The sequence below is a fragment of the Hemicordylus capensis genome, chromosome 5 (assembly GCF_027244095.1).
Source record: "Hemicordylus capensis ecotype Gifberg chromosome 5, rHemCap1.1.pri, whole genome shotgun sequence".
Taxonomy (NCBI): Eukaryota; Metazoa; Chordata; class Lepidosauria; order Squamata; family Cordylidae; genus Hemicordylus; species Hemicordylus capensis.
The window spans coordinates 128,454,581-128,473,538 of record NC_069661.1 but is presented as its reverse complement, the minus strand read 5'-3'; the positions used below and the strand labels follow the sequence as shown (position 1 = coordinate 128,473,538).

Here is an 18,958-nt window from a genome sequence, read left to right as displayed (position 1 = left end):
AGCTCCAGGGATCGTCTGGGGAGGGAAGCTAGGTGAAACCCTAACTCCCTGCAGACCTTCCCTTCCAAAAGATGGCCATGTGCATGACCTCACAATTTCCATTATCAATGATGACTGAGATGTCATCTTTTTAAAAAACCAAATCTGTGTATGCGCAAGGCAATATTTTACCCTTCTTTTACCAATATTTTACCAAACGCTACCCTGGCTTGTTTTGAAGTGCCAAATATACTACCCTAACATAACCATATTGATGCCCCAAGTTTTTAGCATTGGGCTGTAAAAGTAAGGGCATAATTTTAAACCAGTTCACTTCAGTTTAGATTTGTTCATAAAATACACCTGCAAATCTTCAGTTTAAACTGGGGGTCATATGTTCCCTTCAAATTGTCTAAAGAAAGCATTGACAACCCCAGATTTGTGTTCTTCGGTAGATACTGGGAAAACAGAAGATCCTTGGGGGAGGGGCACCAGAAGCAGTGTCACTTGAACTCTATCCTCCATGTGAACCCTCCATGGGGAATGGATCATTTCTAGCCTTTGGTAAAGCAGATTTCAGGGATCTGTTGGCTAGCCACACGTAGGTCAGACCCTGAAGCAGTGTTGTTGCTGTTCTAGATTTCACTTTTTCTAAAATGTAGAACAAATAGTTCATTTTCTTGCACAAACAAGCAAACTACTTGCTCTTTGTTTGGCTTTCTCCCATTTGATCAAGCTCATCTGTTGTAAGCAAAATTTTAAGGAATAATGCCCAGCAGAAGAAAAACATCTTTTCCTAATAATGTTGCACATTTTGTTAAAATTACTTAAAAGTTTCCAGATGCCTAATCTGTTGCTAATTTGTTCATCCGTACTTGGACACAAATGAAATTTTATTAGTAGTGAAGGAATGACTCCATTTTGAAGTCACAGTGATATATGTTCTTAAAGGCTGTTAGATTGGTGCAGCACCAATGATTTATTTATTTATTATTGATAAATTTGAATACTGCCCTTCATTAAAACAATCTCAAGGTGATTGGTTTGATGGCTGTTGGTTTGTATAAACTTAAGTTATTTACACTTTGCATATGTATTTTCTAGCAAAGTTAACATAGAAAGGTGTAGGATTAATATATATGGTTAACAGCCCTATATACTGAGATCGACAGCAATTCATAGGTTTGGGCTCGGACTTACTGTTAACTGAAACAGGGATATGCCATCCCCTTCTTGATTTTTTAAAAAAAACTTTTAAAAGTTTTTCTTCCCTCAAACTCCCTTTGATTTTTCTTCGTCCAAATTTACTTTGAAATGTCACTTTAGGTGAAATTCATCAGTCCTACATTATTGAAATTCTGCACATACTGCCAACCCTCCCCATCCCCCAAAACCCTCCCTGCCAGCCCCCCAAACATTATTTCCTTTCTTCACCAGAGAAGCATCAGCAACATGCAGGAAGAGAAGTTGTGGGAGAGCCATTTGTCACCTTGCACTATCCCTTGGAGGAACTACATTTTCTCATGGTCCCCTGAGCATGGCACCCCAGTGCATTACTACTCAGTGTGCCAAGGAGATGGGGAGGGGAGAGATAGATATCCCTCCTCTCCTCAACCTCTGTGCTGCCACTGCTGCTCCTGCCACATCCACCACTTGCCAAGCAAGGGAAGTGAAAGGGGGAGGGTCTTTTGTATGGTGGAAGGTGGTAGAAAGGGCTGCTGGGGTGGGGAGAAGGAAGCCAGGAATTCTTATCTGGCTCAGATTTTGGTCTAAGCTGGAGAACAATTCAGAAGCTTTGAAAGATTATCTCTTATTTGTGGAATGCTTTTCTGAGCCCCCAAAGATCTTCACTAAAGCTCAAGAGAACTTCACTGGTAACCCTAATTGCATCATTATTGCTAACTTTCAACAAGATATCCAGTGTTGGTGGGAGGTAGAGCACATTAGGGATTTGCACAAAACTGGCTAGGTCGGGGGGGGGCTAGGCCGGGGGGCTCCCCCCTACACAGCCACCCTCCCACAAAGTCGTGGCAGCCCGGTTCAGGTTTCTGTACATATGCAGGGGCCATTTTAGTTATCTTCATGCATGCACAGAGGCCATTTGTGTGGCCACAAGGGAGGCCATTTTCTGCTAGTTAAAATTATGAGTCCATTGATGGAGGAAAAGATCCACAGTTAGCTTATAACTGCTTTTATATTGTAAATTAATTTTAATGTAATAACATGCTGAAGATTTAATTCAACCCCACATACAAAGTTGTGCTTGGTTTTGGCCCACCTGAGCATTTGGGCCGAAATTGAGCAGCCCTGTTCTATACTGTCACATTGGTTACTTCTATGATACCACTGAGAATAATACCTGCATTCTAGGCAGGCAAAAGATCTGTTAAATGTTGCTAAGAGACTTCAGCAAAACAATGTAATCTGAACTATACAAATTGCAAAGTAAATTTACCAACTGGCTTGTTTCCATTAGGCCAAGGCTGATTATATTAAAGCAAATAATGTTGGTTGAATGGGTGATTTTTAAGATAAATTTGAGATAAAATATTATCTGTTTCAGAGACACTTAAAAGCTTGGACAGGTGGAAGCAATTTAACAAGTTTTCTGATTTCAATGGGGAAAGCTACATGGCATGCAGATAGCTGGATACTTCTGATTTTATTTGACAGTTTATTGAAGAGCAGATGTAGGCACACACAAGCCTAAAGCAGTATATTAACAACAGTAACTTTAACAGCTGTCAGGTTAGGATATTGCTATTGATCCAGAGTAATTAAAGTGAAATTATTGTCTTAAAAGTGACTCTGTCTCTATGGTCCCTGTTTATTGTCCCGATAATTTCCCTATTAAAAATTCTACAAGCAAAAATTCTTGAAGTAAAAAAGTGTATCAAGGGTGATTCTTTGTTGACTTTTGTGGCACAAGAAAGCACAGAATGAAAATTTAATTTTTCAAATGACATTTAAAAATTAACTTACCTTTATGGACTGTTCAGTGCTACTACTCTGTATACACACACCAGCCTAACTTAATTGACTAGACTTGGTTGACCATTTAGTGGATCTGAAATTTGTTCTTCTGCTTTCATTCAGCTATATTTAACTTTGTTTGGCTGTCTTGAATGTAATTCAAGAAGCGGATGAATTCAAGCTGCATCAGGCAAATCAATTTTGATTTCATTAAACAAGCAGGATAAGAAAATCAAATGATTTAAAAATTGGCTGCTCCCAAGGGATTCTGCCTGCTCAATGACGTCATTGGGGGTGGAGCTGCTACATGTGCCAACAATGAGGGAGGCTTGCCTGTTGTACATGTGTGACAGGGCCCTCTCAGTCATTGCCCCCAGACTTTGGAATGCTCTCCTGGTGGGCATCGCTCCCCAGTCTCCATCACAGTGTTTAGAAAGCCAGGCTCGGACTGGCTCACCGAGCAGCAGTGCAATTTCCCGGTACCCTTGCCTGGTGTGCCCTGCTGCGCTCGCTGGGCTCTCCCCGCGCCAGCTGCCCGGCTCTCCTTTCCCCTTCTCCCTGTCCGGAGAGCCCCACCTCCTCTCCTTCCGATTGGTCATGAGAAGTAGGCTCAGGCTGCCCGTAGGACAACAGGGCATATTCCCGGTGTGCCCCACCCTCCCCACCCTACCTGTTGCACCACACCCCTGCGCCCCCACTCCCACCCTTAATTTCCCATTCTGCTCAAAACCTGGCCCCTCCTCACATACATTCCCCCACCCACTCAGTGCCCCCGTCTGGCCCTGTAGAAATCAAGTAAAATCCTGACTTTTTACCCAGGCTTTGAAATGAGAGTTTTGTTTGCTACTGCTTTGTATCGTATGGTTATATTGTACACGTTTTTTAATCTTTTAATTAGATTTGTATTTTTATATTCCATTTTCATTCTTATTGTGCCATTTTTATGGTTTTGTATTGTTTTGAATGTTTTTTAAACCAAGTTTATTTTAATAAAAGGCGGTATAAAAATTTAACAATAAATAAAATAAATAAAATTGCACATCATTTTTCACATGAAACCAATCAATTTTTATTATTATGGTCATCCAGCGTGGTGTAGTGGTTAGAGTGCTGGACTATGACCGGGGAAACCTGAGTTCAAATCCCCATTCAGCCATGAAACTAGCTGGGTGACTCTGGGCCAGTCACTTCTCTCTCAGCCTAACCTACTTCACAGGGTTGTTGTGAAAGAGAAACTCAAGTATGGAGTACACCACTCTGGGCTCCTTGGAGGAAGAGCGGGATATAAATGTAATAATAATAATACTAAAAATAATGATGATGATGATGATAGGACTCTATATCTGCATAAAACAAACCAGTCAATAACACCTGTCTGACTGTGTAAACAAGTAATAATACTGGCTGCACAAGAACAGGCACTAAGAACAAATGCAATACGAGCAAAAGTAGAAAAGTCAACAACAAACAGCAAGTGCCATCTTTGTAAAGAAGCAGATGAAACTGTGGACCACCTAATCAGCTGTTGTAAAAAGATTGCACAGACTGACTACAAACAAAGGCATGACAAGATAGCAGGGATGATACACTGGAACATCTGCAAAAAATACAAGCTACCTGTAGCCAAAAATTGGTGAGACCATAAAATTGAAAAAGTTGAAGAAAATGAAGATGTAAAAATATTATGGGACTTCCGACTATAAATAGACAAACATCTGCCACACAATACACCAGATATAACTGTAGTCAAGAAGAAAGAAAAGCAAGTTAAAATAATCGACATAGCAATACCAGGGGATAGCAGAATAGAAGAAAAAGAAATAGAAAAAAATCACCAAATACAAAGATCTACAAATTGAAATTGAAAGGCTGTGGCAGAAAAAGACCCAAATCATCCCAGTGGTAATTGGCGCCCTGGGTGCAGTTCCAAAAGACCTTGAAGAGCACCTCAGCACCATAGGGGCCACAGAAATCACCATCAGCCAATTACAAAATGCAACTTTACTGGGAACAGCCTATATTCTGCAACGATATCTATAACAACAGCAACAACATTGACAATAAAATTCTGGCATCCCAAGTCCTTGGGAAGGACTCGATGTCTAGATAAAGCAAACTAGTCAATAACACCTGTCTGACTGTGTAAATAAATACTTACATACATACATACATACATACATACATACATACAGTATAAGGGGTGATTACATATGGTAAAGGTACATAAGGATAATAGAAATTAAAGTATATTAAAAATACACAAGAAGCATAAGGGCATAAATAACCTAAAAAGGCATAAGAATAATCTAAAAGCACGACAGACATAAAAGGACATCATAGGATGGAGGGCATGAAAAAGGGATGTAAAGAGGTTAGAAGACATAAAAAGACAAAGATGCATAAAGGCGTGAGCAATAAAACTAGATAACAGCTAGGCTATAAGGGGCAGTAAGAGAAGAGTCTAGGGTGTGAAGTTTAGAGCCTACTCTGAGTAACAAGTGGTGAGATTAAGGCTGATAGGACCCACTGCCTGCCATCTGCCAACACATGCTGGTCACTGCTGCACAGAACCTGGCAACGGTATATGTGATAGCAGGCTTAAAGTCAGAAAGAAGGAAAGAGACCTAGAACTGGCTTGAGCATCACAGATACTTGCATAGCAATGGAAGGATGAGAGAGATGTGAATGGCTCTGTAAAACCACATGAAACCTCTGGAGTATCCGTAACTAAAGTAGTGCCTAGTAGCAACTATTGTACAATGAGCATAAACTGGAAAGTCATGAAGTGGAAATGCTGACAAGTTGAGAGAGGCCACAGCTACATGGTAGAGCATGGAAGGTCTCCGATTCAGCCCTTGGTATCTCTTGTTAAAAGGAGAAGTTATGTTAGCAGGGCTGGAAGAGACCTCTGTCTGAGACCTTGTAGAGCCATTACTGATTTCCAGTGGCAAGCTATTGCCATTGCAGGCATTACTTGGCTAGCTGAATGGTCTGACTCACTATAAGGGAACTTCATACGTACATCCAGTACTTCTGATACTTCCTCCATTCATGTACTATGAGCCAGTTCACAGTTTTGCTGGCTGGATATTGTGTAGAAGTGATAAGATATCAAGACTGCATGTCCACCCACACACAGTGAGCCTCTTCACATGATCTGTGAAAAGGGCTCACAGGTTGGCTGCAGGGAAGGTGGGTTTAACCTACCTTCCCCCACAGACAATCTCCTCTTCTTCCCTGGGCGGATGGATCACCCACCCAAACAAGCAGCAGCTCCCTCTGTAGCTCCGGGGGTTCGGGTGCTGGGACGTGGCGCCCCCCACTTCATTATGGGAATCCCCTCCTCCCCTCCCCGAGTGTGCTAGTCATGGCTGCAAGCAGTGAGAGTGAGAGTTAATGTAGGACCTGGCACATATGTGTTTATTCATGTATAGGTATGTCTTATCTCTACAATTGTTTCCCTTCAAAAAGTGTGTGTGTGTCGGGGTGGGGAGAATTACAAAGAGTGGGCATGAGCTCTGAGTTGCAAATATACATGTGTTGTCTTAGTACCTCAGCACATATACAGGATTTCCAGATGGTGACAGTGCAGACATCACCACCACAGTTTCAAATCTGCACATAGTTAGTTTTCAGAAATGCACATCTATGACCATTGCATCCCTATCTGTCTTTGCAAAAAGCAGGTTGGGGCAAACAAGGTCAGATGTGGCCTTATGAAAGAGGCATGCCTTTTTGGTGGACATATTGGTCCCAATCCACTGCAATCCACATTGCACCCACACCTGGAAATAAATGAGAGGTGTTTGAGTGGGTCTAACTCAGGCTGGGGCCACTCTTGGGAAAGTAATAATGTAATCACCATTGCATGCATGGATCTTCCTGTATGTAGCTCATTTATGTATCTAGCATCAATTAGAGAGCAAGAGTTTGAACTGGGAATTGAAATAAGCCTAACTTCCAAAGGGAAGCAAATATCCCAAAGCAGGTAGGAGAGGGATCTAAAGTCCTGAGGACCTGAGGCTGGAGTGAGAAGGAAAGCATTTTCCTGCATGTGAAAAACTAGCATGTCAGGGAGAAGGGCTCAGTTTAGCTGGAGCTTTTTGTACTGGAAGAGGATTCAAACATGCAGCCCCAAGCTCCAGAGCCCAGGAAGTGCTGTAACACATGGTTTTGCTGAATGTATTAACCGGCCCTCAAATCACTTTCTGTGCTGTTGCTTGATGGTGTTGAGAAGTTGCCTTCTTGGAAAACCCAATTTCATGGCTTGTTTTTGCTATACGTGACAATTTTTACTTTTTAAATTCAATTATGACTGTATGTATTTTTCCTTACTTATCCTTAATAACTTTGGCTGATTCCCTCTTCTTCTTCTTCCCTAATAGTTTTCTAGTTGCGATACACATGAACTTTATGTCTTTTTTCGAAGTTTGGTTAGCTTAAATATGTTTATGTCTCATATAATTGCTGACTGGTAAAAGCCAAAAGCCCAATAAAATGATCTGCCTGTGCCTTCATAGAATTTCACGTCTGAAATAGTCTTTCATCTGAACTATATTTAGATCCTGCATGCCTAAGTCTTAATTTATTGGGAGGTATGACTCTAGCCTTTACCCCTTTCAGTGTCCTCTAGAAAAAAGGAAGAAATGACACAGTCAATGTTCTTCCTCTAGTAAGAGAAATGTTGAGGCAAATCCCTCTGCTCTAGCAGACAACATCATGAGAGTATTTTTCACACCTGGAATACATATGTAGAAAATCCCTTTGCACTTCTTGCTACCTTTGGGAGCCAATTTGGCTTGGAAGGTTGAAATTTGTTCCATGTAAACCCTTTTCTCCAGACATTTTTGCCTTGAATACATGTTATTTGACTTATTTCCCTTAATGAGGCAGACTATGCTTTTTTAGTGTTGAAGGGCATAACAGAGGCATTATTGCCTCTAGAATGTACATTTTAATATTGAAAAGTAGCATATAAGTAGTAGTAGTAGTAGAAGAAGTAGCAATAGCAATAGCAATAGCACTTACATTTATATACCGCTCTATAGCCGAAGCTCTCTAAGCGGTTTACAATGATTTAGCATATTGCCCCCCAACATTCTGGGTACTCATTTTACCGACCTCGGAAGGATGGAAGGCTGAGTCAACCTTGAGCCCCTGGTCAGGATCGAACTTGTAACCTTCTGGTTACAGGGCGGCAGTTTTACCACTGCACTACCAGGGGCTCTGGTAGTAGTAGTAGTAGTAGTTATTTTACTACTACTGGTAGTAGTAGTAGTAGTAGTAGTTATTCTACTATTGCATCCTGTAAACAGATTTGCAGGTTTTTACAAACAACCTGAAGAATCTGTTTGAGCTGAAACGACCATGGGCAAAAGTAAATGTGTAATGATACCTCTACGGTACCACCTTCATCATTTGGGGGGGGGGATTACCATCTGTTTCCACGATGAGCTTATGATGTCTTTCACCCCCATATTGACTCTGTAGCCCTGTTCAAACATTATGCTGTTCATATGTACAGTTATCTGTACATGTTTTGTGTGAATGACTGTGCATGTATATATTTTAAAAGTGAACCTGGATACAGTCCCAATCAAATGCAGAGTACAAACAGGAAGTGTACCACTGTAGCCAACCACAGTTTTGTATATATGCGAATGGGAAATTGTGACAGGTCTTGCCAACTGTGATCCAAGTATACATGGTTGGTGAGGTTTTTTAGTGTGTGTGTGTGGGGGGGGTGTTCAGTGATGGCGGGGTTCAGAGATTCAATCTGCTCATTCCTTTTGGTGACCCTTGCTGACCTTGCTGTCCCTTGCCAATTTAAAATGCCTTTGCATGATTTTGGGGGGGTTCAAAAATTTCCAGAGGTCTGATCTGCTCATTCTTCTTGGTGTCTCTTGGCAATATTATGGGATTTTTGGTAATTTTTAGCAATTTTTCCCCTATTATTCCTTTATTTTTAGGTCTTTTTGTGGCCACAGTTCCCCTAACCCCCTGTTTCCCATAGAATTTAATGCCATGCCAACCACGAATTTGCTGACAGCGAGGTTTTGCCAGAACGGAACCCTAGCAGTTGGTGAGGGGTGACTGTTCATTGAACATAAGATCTATATGTGTGTGTACCGTACACAGATTGTGCATGTGAATAGGACTTATATAATATTTGACCTGAATTGGTTTATGCCCACTGAATGAAGACAGAATTTAGCCTATTATCTGTTACTGAAAGTGGTAACTAGAGAAGGATTCGTAATGTTTTTTAGTTGAAGTATCTAAACCTCTTCGCCCTCCATGCAAGAAAAGCTGTTAATCTTATTGAAAGTCTCTTAAATTATGTAGAAATATGCACAAATGTACAAACAGGAGCCTCCACATTTATTTCACCTTAAGTATCATCATCAATCTTTATTACAGTCATAGACCAGTATAAAGCATAAGGGGTGATTACCTATTAAAAATAAGAGTAAATAAAAGGTACACAGGGTGATTACATAGAGTACAGTACTTAATAGTATTATGTAAGGTATATAATGATATTGAATTTTTTGGAAATAAAAATAATAGGACACAAACGTTTGGTGGCAACTATAGAGGTATTCATGTAAGAAACCACCCCCAAGCTTGCTTCACACATGAATGCTTGAGGCTGCAATTGCTACACAGCTGTTCCTGTTCATCCTTTCTACTCCTTCTTTAAAGAAAAAGCCTCACCTTCAGGGAGGGATAGTAGGTGCGAGAGGACTGTGGTGAAAATGGAAGGTGCCCTAATGATCTCTGGCGGGGAATTACACTGAGGATCCTGTCCCACCAGGGATGATGGAGCTCTTACTGCAAGCCACATTGTGTCCAGTGTATCTGTGCCAGAAGAGAGACCTATTTGGCTTCTCCTGTCTTCACTGGAGTGCTCTGTTGCCTGCTACCCCTTCCTCAAGGGGCAGCTTTATTCCTTGGGGGAAGGGTTAGTAGGCAGCAGAGGACAGAGTGGGGTGAGAGCCCTGTCAAAGCAGGGGCCTGTTCAAGGTGAACTATACACTCCTCAGTTGGGCTTTCTGTCCCTGCTTTGAATTCTCATACCATTTTTAATGCCACTAGGGCATAAGAACTGGTTATCTGGAGTGGGGGGGCTGCTTTTGAAGGCCAAAAGGTGAAGTATAATAAATAAATACTCCAAAGCAAAGCATCTCCTGCAGCCACAGAGAGTTGTTTTATGTGTTGATCTGGACCAATATGAAAAGGTATTACATGGACACAGAGAGAAGGAAAATTACTGCTGCAATTAGAAAGCAGCAGATAACTTCAGAACACCTTTAACAAGTGAGTACTCCTTTTCCTTGATCAAGGAATTGATTCTAGCTAAAATCCAGAATGAGATTTTGGAATATGATGTCCCAAAATGCAAAATATTCAGGTACTCTGCTTTTAAGTAGGATTGCCCCCGCTCGTGGATCTCCTTTGCATTTAACAGCTTGTGCAAGAATAATCAGCTGAAGTTTTTTGCATCACTACATCTGCCTGTGGGGACAAGTATCATCTGGTGAATTTTTAGTGTTCACTTATCCCTTAAAGACACAGGAACCATGCCAGCAAAAAATGACAGCATGGTGCAGTGGAGAAGTAACTTGCCTAGGAAGCAAGAGGTTGCTGGTTTGAATCCCCACTGGTACGTTTCCCAGACTGTGGGAAACACCTATATTGGGCAGTAGTGATATAGGAAGATGCTGAAAGGCATCATCTCATACTGTGCAGGTATGGCAATGGTAAACCCCTCCTGTATTCTACCAAAGAAAACCATGTGGCTCTGTGGTCGCGAGGAGTTGACACTGATGCGATGGCACAGCTTTAGAAATGTGCAACTGTACCCCTCTTCCAATCCAGTAGACATTGCTACTCTTGTTTGAATTTTTTTTTGCTACCTCCCAAAATTTCTTAGATGTTTTTCCTAAACAGAAACTCTCAACTTCACTTTGAATTTCACATTGGGTAAAATTTCAGTGCCAACTCTAATTCAAAGTATGAACAGTCAATTTTTTTTACACTGGAACAAGAAACCCTTCTAGTAATATAACCAAGATAAATGAATAAATGATAAACTGCTCTTTTTACCCTTTCTCCTCAAAGTAACCCTGCCCTGTACACAAGACATGTGTGGCTGTTTTTACAACAGGATTCATGTTGCTGTACTACTACCAAGCTACCAGTATGATCTCTACTGTCTTGGGCAATACACCACAGTTAACTTTGGACCAAGGGTTTTGGTACTTGATGATAACATGGACCTCCATTTATACAGCCAGTACAGTGTAGGGGCTAGAATGTTGGCTTAGGACTGTGAAGACCCAGGTTCACATCTCTGCTCACCCATGAAGCTGATTGGGTGTTTTTATGTTGCGTGTAATTACTTATATAGCAGAGTATTTCAGGAGCTAACTCACTCCCATTACAGCAGAAATTAATAGAATCTCAGGGGCTACTGCTTGTAATGATAAGCATGGAGATTCATGTAAGGTTATACTAATCTACTTTATTCAGAAGCCATGATGATAGGAAATACCTATATCTATCTGTGGCATGGTGGTCAGAGAGAGACCTATAGAAGCATGGTGCCCACAGGGAGAGTTAGAAGCATTCTGGAAAGGAGGAGGAGGTCACTCTCAGGAAGTTCCTGAGTACCTTCTACCAATAGAGGGGTCATAGAGGCTGAGATAAACAGGAAAGAGGAGGAGACCCTAACTATCTATAGCCAGTGTGGTATAGTGGCTAGAGTGCTGGACTAGGACCAGGGAGACCTGAGTTCAGATCCCCATTCAGCCATGAGACTAGCTGGGTGACTCTGGGCCAGTCACTTCTCTCTCAGCCTAACCTACTTCACAGGGTTGTTGTGAGGAGAAACTTCAGTATGTAGTTTGGGCTCCTTGGAGGAAGAGCGGGATGTAAAAAAAATAAAATAAATCTCTACTCCCAGTGGTCATTAGGGTTACTGGTACAAAAGGTCGATGCTATCTGGAGCTGGATCTCCAACAATTTTGAGCACTCAGTCCAACCTACTTCTAAGGATTGTTGTGAAAATAACATGGAAGTGAGGACAAGATCTGTTTATGCACCCTAAGCTGTTGGAAGGAAGATAAAAACAAAATAAATATAGATGTCTTTGTTGAGCTAGTAACATTGCACATGTTCTCTGGAGGGAATAAAGAGATTTTATAAGCCACATCTGCAAAAGGTAAGAGAAAAAGATGGCCAAAAGAGAGGAATAGAGTTCATTTTAAATGGTCATTATTTACAGTTCAGTGATGTTTCTTAATTTTTTCTTAAATTTAACAGCTTTTGTTATTTTGAGATTGAAATAAAATATGTTGGGAAGTAAGATCTACAATGAAAATCCAGTATGTTTTCCCAAAAGCTACTGATTATGTCAAAATAATCAGATACTGGGTACAATCTAGTTAATCATAATTAAATACCAATGAAAGCAATTGAATGGGACATAGTCACAATTAAAATATGTCACATTCTTTCCAACTTGTGCAAATTGCACACTTCCTCCCCTAAAAGAATAATCTTTCTTTATCCCTTGGCATTTCTATTATCCCTTGGTAATTTCTATTATCCTTTGAAATTATCCCTTGGCAATTTCTATTGTGAGCATTATGTCTTACAGCAGGATGAAGAGGACAAACTGACCTGGAAAGACCGTACCCCTGGCTATCTAGTGAACTTGGCATCAATCTTATTTATGGTAATTTGGTTTGCATTTTCCCCCCTTTCATATTGGGCAACAACAAATTTGCTTTGATTGCTTAGTTCCTCGAAGCAAATCAGTGTTCTGAAAGATAAACATTAATTCTGCTCTTTTCCATCCACATAACCTTCCTCTAGAATGCATTGGGCTAAGAATTTTTTAAAAAACACAACTGATGGCATTTCTAGCAAATGTGCTATGTCACATCCAAAAGTTGTATCTGTCCCATCCCCTTTAGCCCTGGATTGGCCTACTGAATAATTAAATTGCCAACTATTGCTTTAAGTATTCTGAAATATGTTACCAGTACTTTAAAATTACAGATGCTAAAAGGAGAAAAGTTGCCCTCTGAATGGAGGCATGGGCTGTTGATCATGGAGGGCTCTAGGCTTCTTTAATAATATGGTAACTAAGCTCATGACTTGGTCGCGGAACTCGCATTGGAGTCTCCCAGACTCTTGGTACTGGGGGACTTCAATGTTCATTTCGGGACCAATTTGTCTGGGGTAGCTCGGGAGTTCATAGAGGCCATGACAACTATGAGCCTATCTCAAGTGGTCTCTGGACCGATGCATATTGCAGGTTACACGCTTGATTTGGTATTTTACTCTCTGATCAGGGTGGTGTTCTGTGAGTGGGGACTCTTGTGATTTCCCCATTGTCATGGATGGACCACCATCTGCTTAAGGTTGGACTTACAAGCACTTCCCACCTCCGCAGGGGAGAGGGGCCCATTAGAATGGTCCACCCGAAGAGGTTATGGAATCCACTAAGATTCCAAGAAGCCTTGGAGGGATTTAATGTTGGCTTTGCTGGTGATCCTGTTAATGCCCTGGTTGAGAATTGGAACAACTTGCTCACCAGGGCAGTAATCACGATTGCTCCCAAGCATCCCCTCCGACCCGCTTCAAATTTGGCCCCTTGGTATACGGAAGATCTATGGGGGCTGGTAGGCGACTGGAGCGCAAGTGGAGGAGGACTCGACTTGAATCTGACAGATTGCGACATAGAGCGCATCTAAAGATCTATGCTTAGGCAATACATGCGGCAAAGAGGCGGTTCTTTTCTGCCCATATTGCCTCTGTGAGTTCACGTCCAGCGGAGTTGTTCAGGGTTGTGAGGGGATTAGTATCTCCCCCCCCCCCGAACTAGAATTTGGAGTCATCAGTTACCCGCTGTGATGTGTTTAAATAGTTTTTCACAGATAAAATCTCTCCGATTCGGGCTGACCTAGATGGAGACTCCATAATTAATTTGATGTCTGAGCTGGAGGTGCCCAACGACTCCTCTTATGTGATTTGACTGGATCAGTTTCAGTTTGTGACTCCTGAGGATGTGGACAAGCTGCTTGGAGTGGTTAGGCCTACCACTTGTTCTCTTGACCCTTGTCCAACATGGCTTGTTCGATCTAGCAGGGAGGTTGTTGTAAACAGCTGGCAGAAATCATAAATGCTTCTCTGAGGGAGAGCAGGATGCCTCCTTGTCTTAAGGAGGCAATCATTAGACCTCTTCTAAAGAAGCCTGCTTTAGATCCCTCAGAGTTGAGCAATTATAGGCCTGTTTCCAACCTCCCATGGCTGGGCAAGGTAATTGAGAGGGTGATGGCCTCTCAGCTCCAGGCGGTCTTGGAGGAAACTGATTATCTAAACCCATTTCAAACTGGTTTTCGGGCGGGCTATGGGGTGAAGACTGATTTGGTCGGCCTGATGGATGATCTCCAATTGGCAATTGACAGAGGAAGTGTGACTCTGTTGGTCCTTTTGGATCTCTCGGCGGCTTTAGATACTATCGACCATAGTATCCTTCTGGAACGTCTGAGGGGGTCGGGGGTGGGAGGCACTGTTTTACAGTGGTTCCGCTCCTACCTCTCAGATAAATTCCAGATGGTGTCAATTGGAGACTGTTGCTCTTAAAAATATGATCTTAAGTATGGTGTCCCTCAAGGCTCCGTACTTTCTCCAATGTTTTTTAACATCTACATGAACCCGCTGGGAGAGATCATCAGGGGATTTGGATCTGGGTATTACCAGTACGCTGATGACACCCAGATCTACTTCTCCATGTCAACTTCTTCAGGAGTTGGCATATCCTCCCTAAATGCCTGCCTGGAAACAGTAATGGGCTGGATGAGGGAGAATAAACTTAAGCTGAATCCAGATAAGACGGAGGTACTCATTGTGTGGGGTCAGAACTCTAGAGACGATTTTGATCTGCCTGTTCTAGATGGGGTCACACTTCCCCAAAAGGAACAGGTTCGCAGTCTGGGAGTACTTCTGGATTCACACCTCTCCCTGGTCTCTCAGGCTGAGGTAGTAGCCAGGGGTGTTTTCTATTAGCTCTGGCTGATACGCCAGCTGCGCCCGTTTCTCAAGATCAATGACCTCAAAACTGTGGTACATCTGTTGGTAACCTCCACACATGACTTCTGTAATGCGCTCTACGTGGGGCTGCCTTTGTACATAGTGCAGAAACTTCAGTTGGTTCAGAACGCGGCAGCCAGGTTGGTCTCTGGGTCATCTTGGAGAGACCATGTTACTCCTTTACTGATGGAGTTACACTGGCTGCCAATAGGTTCCCAGACAAAATACAAAGTGCTAGTTATAACTTACAAAGCCCTAAACGGCTTAGGCCCTGGGTATCTAAAAGAGCGTCCTCTTCATTATGAGCCCCACCACCCATTGAGGTCATCTGAGGAGGTCCGTCTCCAGTTACTGCCAACTCGTTTGGTGGCTACACAGAGACGGGCCTTCTTGGTCACTGCCCTGAGATTATGGAATGCACTCCCTGCTGAGATACGATCTTCCCCATCTCTGGCAATTTTCAGAAAACACCTGAAAACCCATCTTTTCACCCAAGCTTTCTCAGCTTCCTAAATTTTGGGCGTTTTAATAACTGGTTTATTTTAAAATTAAAAACCCGATATTGGGGGTTTTAATCACTGTAATTGTTTAATTGTTGTTTTAAAATGTTTTTAAATTGTTAATGGTTTTTTAATTTGTTTTAGCTCTTTACTGTTTTAGTGGTTTGTTTTAATTGTAAACCGCCCTGAGCCATTTTGGAAGGGTGGTATACAAATCAAATAAATTAATAATAATAATAATAATAATAATAATAATAATAATAATAATAAATAACTGAGAGCCCATTTACAGGGTACTTTCAGCATGTGTATACTGTCAAAAGCAGAGTATTCAGAAGACAGTTTGCCTGCTAACTTGCTTTGCAATGTGCAGCCAAAGCCAAAGTGGAGAAGTGGTTATGTTCATCTGGAGCACACTCTTAGTTCGTACATGGAAACAATAAGAGCCCAGCAGTACTGGCCGGCACTCTCAGCAAACTGATTGCAAACTAGAACTAGTGGAGAGTGGCCTACTACTCTTCCCCAGGTTCAGTTCAGAAGTGGGCTTGGCAAACCAAAATATTTTCAATGAAAAGGAGGGGAATAACTGTTTAATCTGAAGCCCAATTTGGATCATATCATGCCCAAAATTTATATCACATGGAATATAGTAGGATATGAGCCCTGGCTGCAACCACCCAGGATTCCAACCCCGCTTACCTGGCTGCTTTTTCAACAGAGGTGGCTGGGAGGGAGGGAGGGATCTCTCTCTTGCACACAATTCCCTTTTCTGTCTCTTGCACCCCATCCTGCCCCCTCTCTTTCTCTCCCATGCTTCCTCATGCTTGAAACACTGTCATGGGAGTGTCAGGGATGAAAGAAAATATAGATTTCCCCAAAACCAGGATTATAGGGGAAATTACATTTCCTAGGGAAAAGTAGGGGAAATTACATTTCCTGGCAACCCTGGTGCTTGTGACAGTAGCAATATAGAAAGCATTGGGGTGGGGTGGGGTGGGGTGGGGGAGAGAATGCCACTGTTATCTATCACTGAATGGTCAGAGTAGGAGTGTGCACGAAACGGATATTGCATTTAGTTTTGAGAATGAAATGAAATGTAAAATGCTTAAAGCATTTCGTTGAAAAAGCGACATTTCGACGAAACAGAATGAAAGTGTTTTGAGTGTTTCGGCCATAGGAAACAATGGGGAACTTAAAACACCCCGTTGTTCCCCATGGGTAGCTCCTAGCGACACCAAAGTGGGTTGTGTGGTAGGGCATGATGGGTGCTACCTACCACCCAACCTCACAAAAGAAATCGGCAAGCAGGCAATTTTTAAAATCCCTTTCCCTAAAAACCCCAGAGAAACCTATGGGAAAAGCTTAAAAAGACATTTTTAATAGCCTGCTTGCCCCTTTCTTTTGTGGGTTGGGTGGTAGGTAGCACCCATCATGCCATTCCACCTAAGCCACTTTGGTATCCCTAGGAGCTACCCAAGGGGTGTTTTGAGTTCCCCATTGTTCTCTATGGCTGGAACAAGCAGAATACACAATTTTGCAACCCTACTCTGAAAAACACTGCAGTAGCATACAGTAAAAGGGGATCTGTCTCTCCCAACAAAGAAGATACATTTCAAAAACAATCCAAAAATGGCCAAAAAAGAATCACTAACCCAGAATCCACTGCCAGCCACAGTGCCTCTACACTGCAGTAACATCATTGGCACAAGCTGCTCTCTCACAAACAATTATGAAGCTATTCCCATGATCACTGGAAAGCGGGCCCACTTTCCAGTGGTCGTGGGAACCTCCGGGCTCACAGGCAAGCCTGGCGCTCCCAAGGCGGCTAGCCCACCGAAACCACTCTCCTGTCACACCCTCAATCTCCAACAGCGAGGAGGAAGGGGAAGCTGTCAACTTTCCAGGCGATGCAGGAGTGTCTGAGGGGCAGAGCCCGGCTGTCAGTGTTCATGAAACAGCTGTGGATAATGACTCTGAGCAGGCACAACAACCTGAGGCAGCAGAAATCGTGAAAGACCAATCAGAAGAAGAGCTATGTAACCAACCCCCGCTGACCCCCCCAACAGTGACGTGTCATGAGATGCAGGGATCAATTAGAGACTATTAGGAAAAGCAAATGCCTATTGCAAAGGGCTGATAAGCCTTAAATCCCTGCCAGCTGGGAGCTGTCGTGGCTTGCACTATATATCACGTCGTCAGTCGGCTACTCCCTGCTGAAAAACAACATTCGTCACTATATGTCGACAGCGTGCAGCCAAGTCCAGTCGAGACCCTGACATCTCCCCTTATATGAGGTTAACAGAGCGAGCACTCCGTTAACCTAATTCCATTGCTCGTGTGTCACCGTGGTGCATGGTGACACACAAGTAGACCCCTGGCTAGGAGGCTGCAAGCAGCCTCCCGGGCTCGGGGTTCTCTCCAGGATGGTCCGTGCATTCACGCAGGGCATCCTGGAACTTTCAGGGGTTGCATGGCCCCTGATCCCCTCAGCCCTTGCCAGCTCTGTGATGGAGCTGGCAGTCATATGGGTGGCTGATCTGGCCATTCAGCCACGAGCAGCTGCTTGTCTGTGGGGAGAGCGGGCTAAGCCTGCTCTCCCTGCAGAACCTCCTCAGGTGCTTCACATGTGTTGTGTGAAGCACCTCTATGACTCCTTACATTCCTAGCATTGAAACAGGTGCCATAGCAGCACCCTTAGTAGAAAGCATAGCCATACACTCAGCTAGAGCAACATCAGCCACATTTTGATTGAGAATACCTTGCAATGCAGATTGCAGAGCAGTGAGTAAAGCACAAGGCCAGACATGGAGGTCATCACAGCAGTTGCCAAGAAATCTCTCTCTCTCTCTCTCTCTCTCTCTCTCTCTCTCTCTCTCTCTCTCTCTCACACACACACACACACACACACACACACACACACACACACAGAGTTCATTTCTCACCACAACACTATCTCACAAATAAAACAGAAAACAACTCAAGAAATGCAGCCAGCCAGCCAGCCAAGTTCTTCCTTTGTCAATCTAAGAACCAGAATAACCAGACACTTATAGCAGTAATAGTACAGCTGCTTATACTGTGTTGAGAAATGAAAACCACAAAATCAAACCTTCCTTGATTCCTTCCTCCTCTCTCTGCCCTCCAATCCCTTTGAATACATTTTGAAATTCCCTCCAAAGGTATTCCCCCTCCTGCCCCAGCCAATGGGGGCACAGTTGGCCATGACAACACTTGATTTGGATGCTAAAAAGCCAACCTAGAAGCAAGGAGATTGCAAGCCAATTGCAAGCTGTTGTGAGAAAACCAATCAACAAGGGGAAAACAGCCTGCCAAAATGGTGCTCAAAGCATTGAAAATATTTTGAGTCGAAATGGGGCTATTCCATTTCAAACCCAAAACAG

The 18,958-nt window shown here is 42.7% G+C and overlaps 1 protein-coding gene across 1 annotated transcript in view; it reads left to right on the top strand.

Moving 5' to 3' along the window:
• Positions 1-18,958, top strand: part of ANO2 (anoctamin 2) — a 277,547-nt gene that overhangs the window by 206,514 nt on the left and 52,075 nt on the right. Inside the window, exon 13 of the mRNA XM_053256041.1 lies at positions 12,617-12,694. Within this exon, the coding sequence (XP_053112016.1) occupies positions 12,617-12,694 (78 nt within the window). The remainder of the gene's footprint in view (positions 1-12,616; positions 12,695-18,958) is intronic.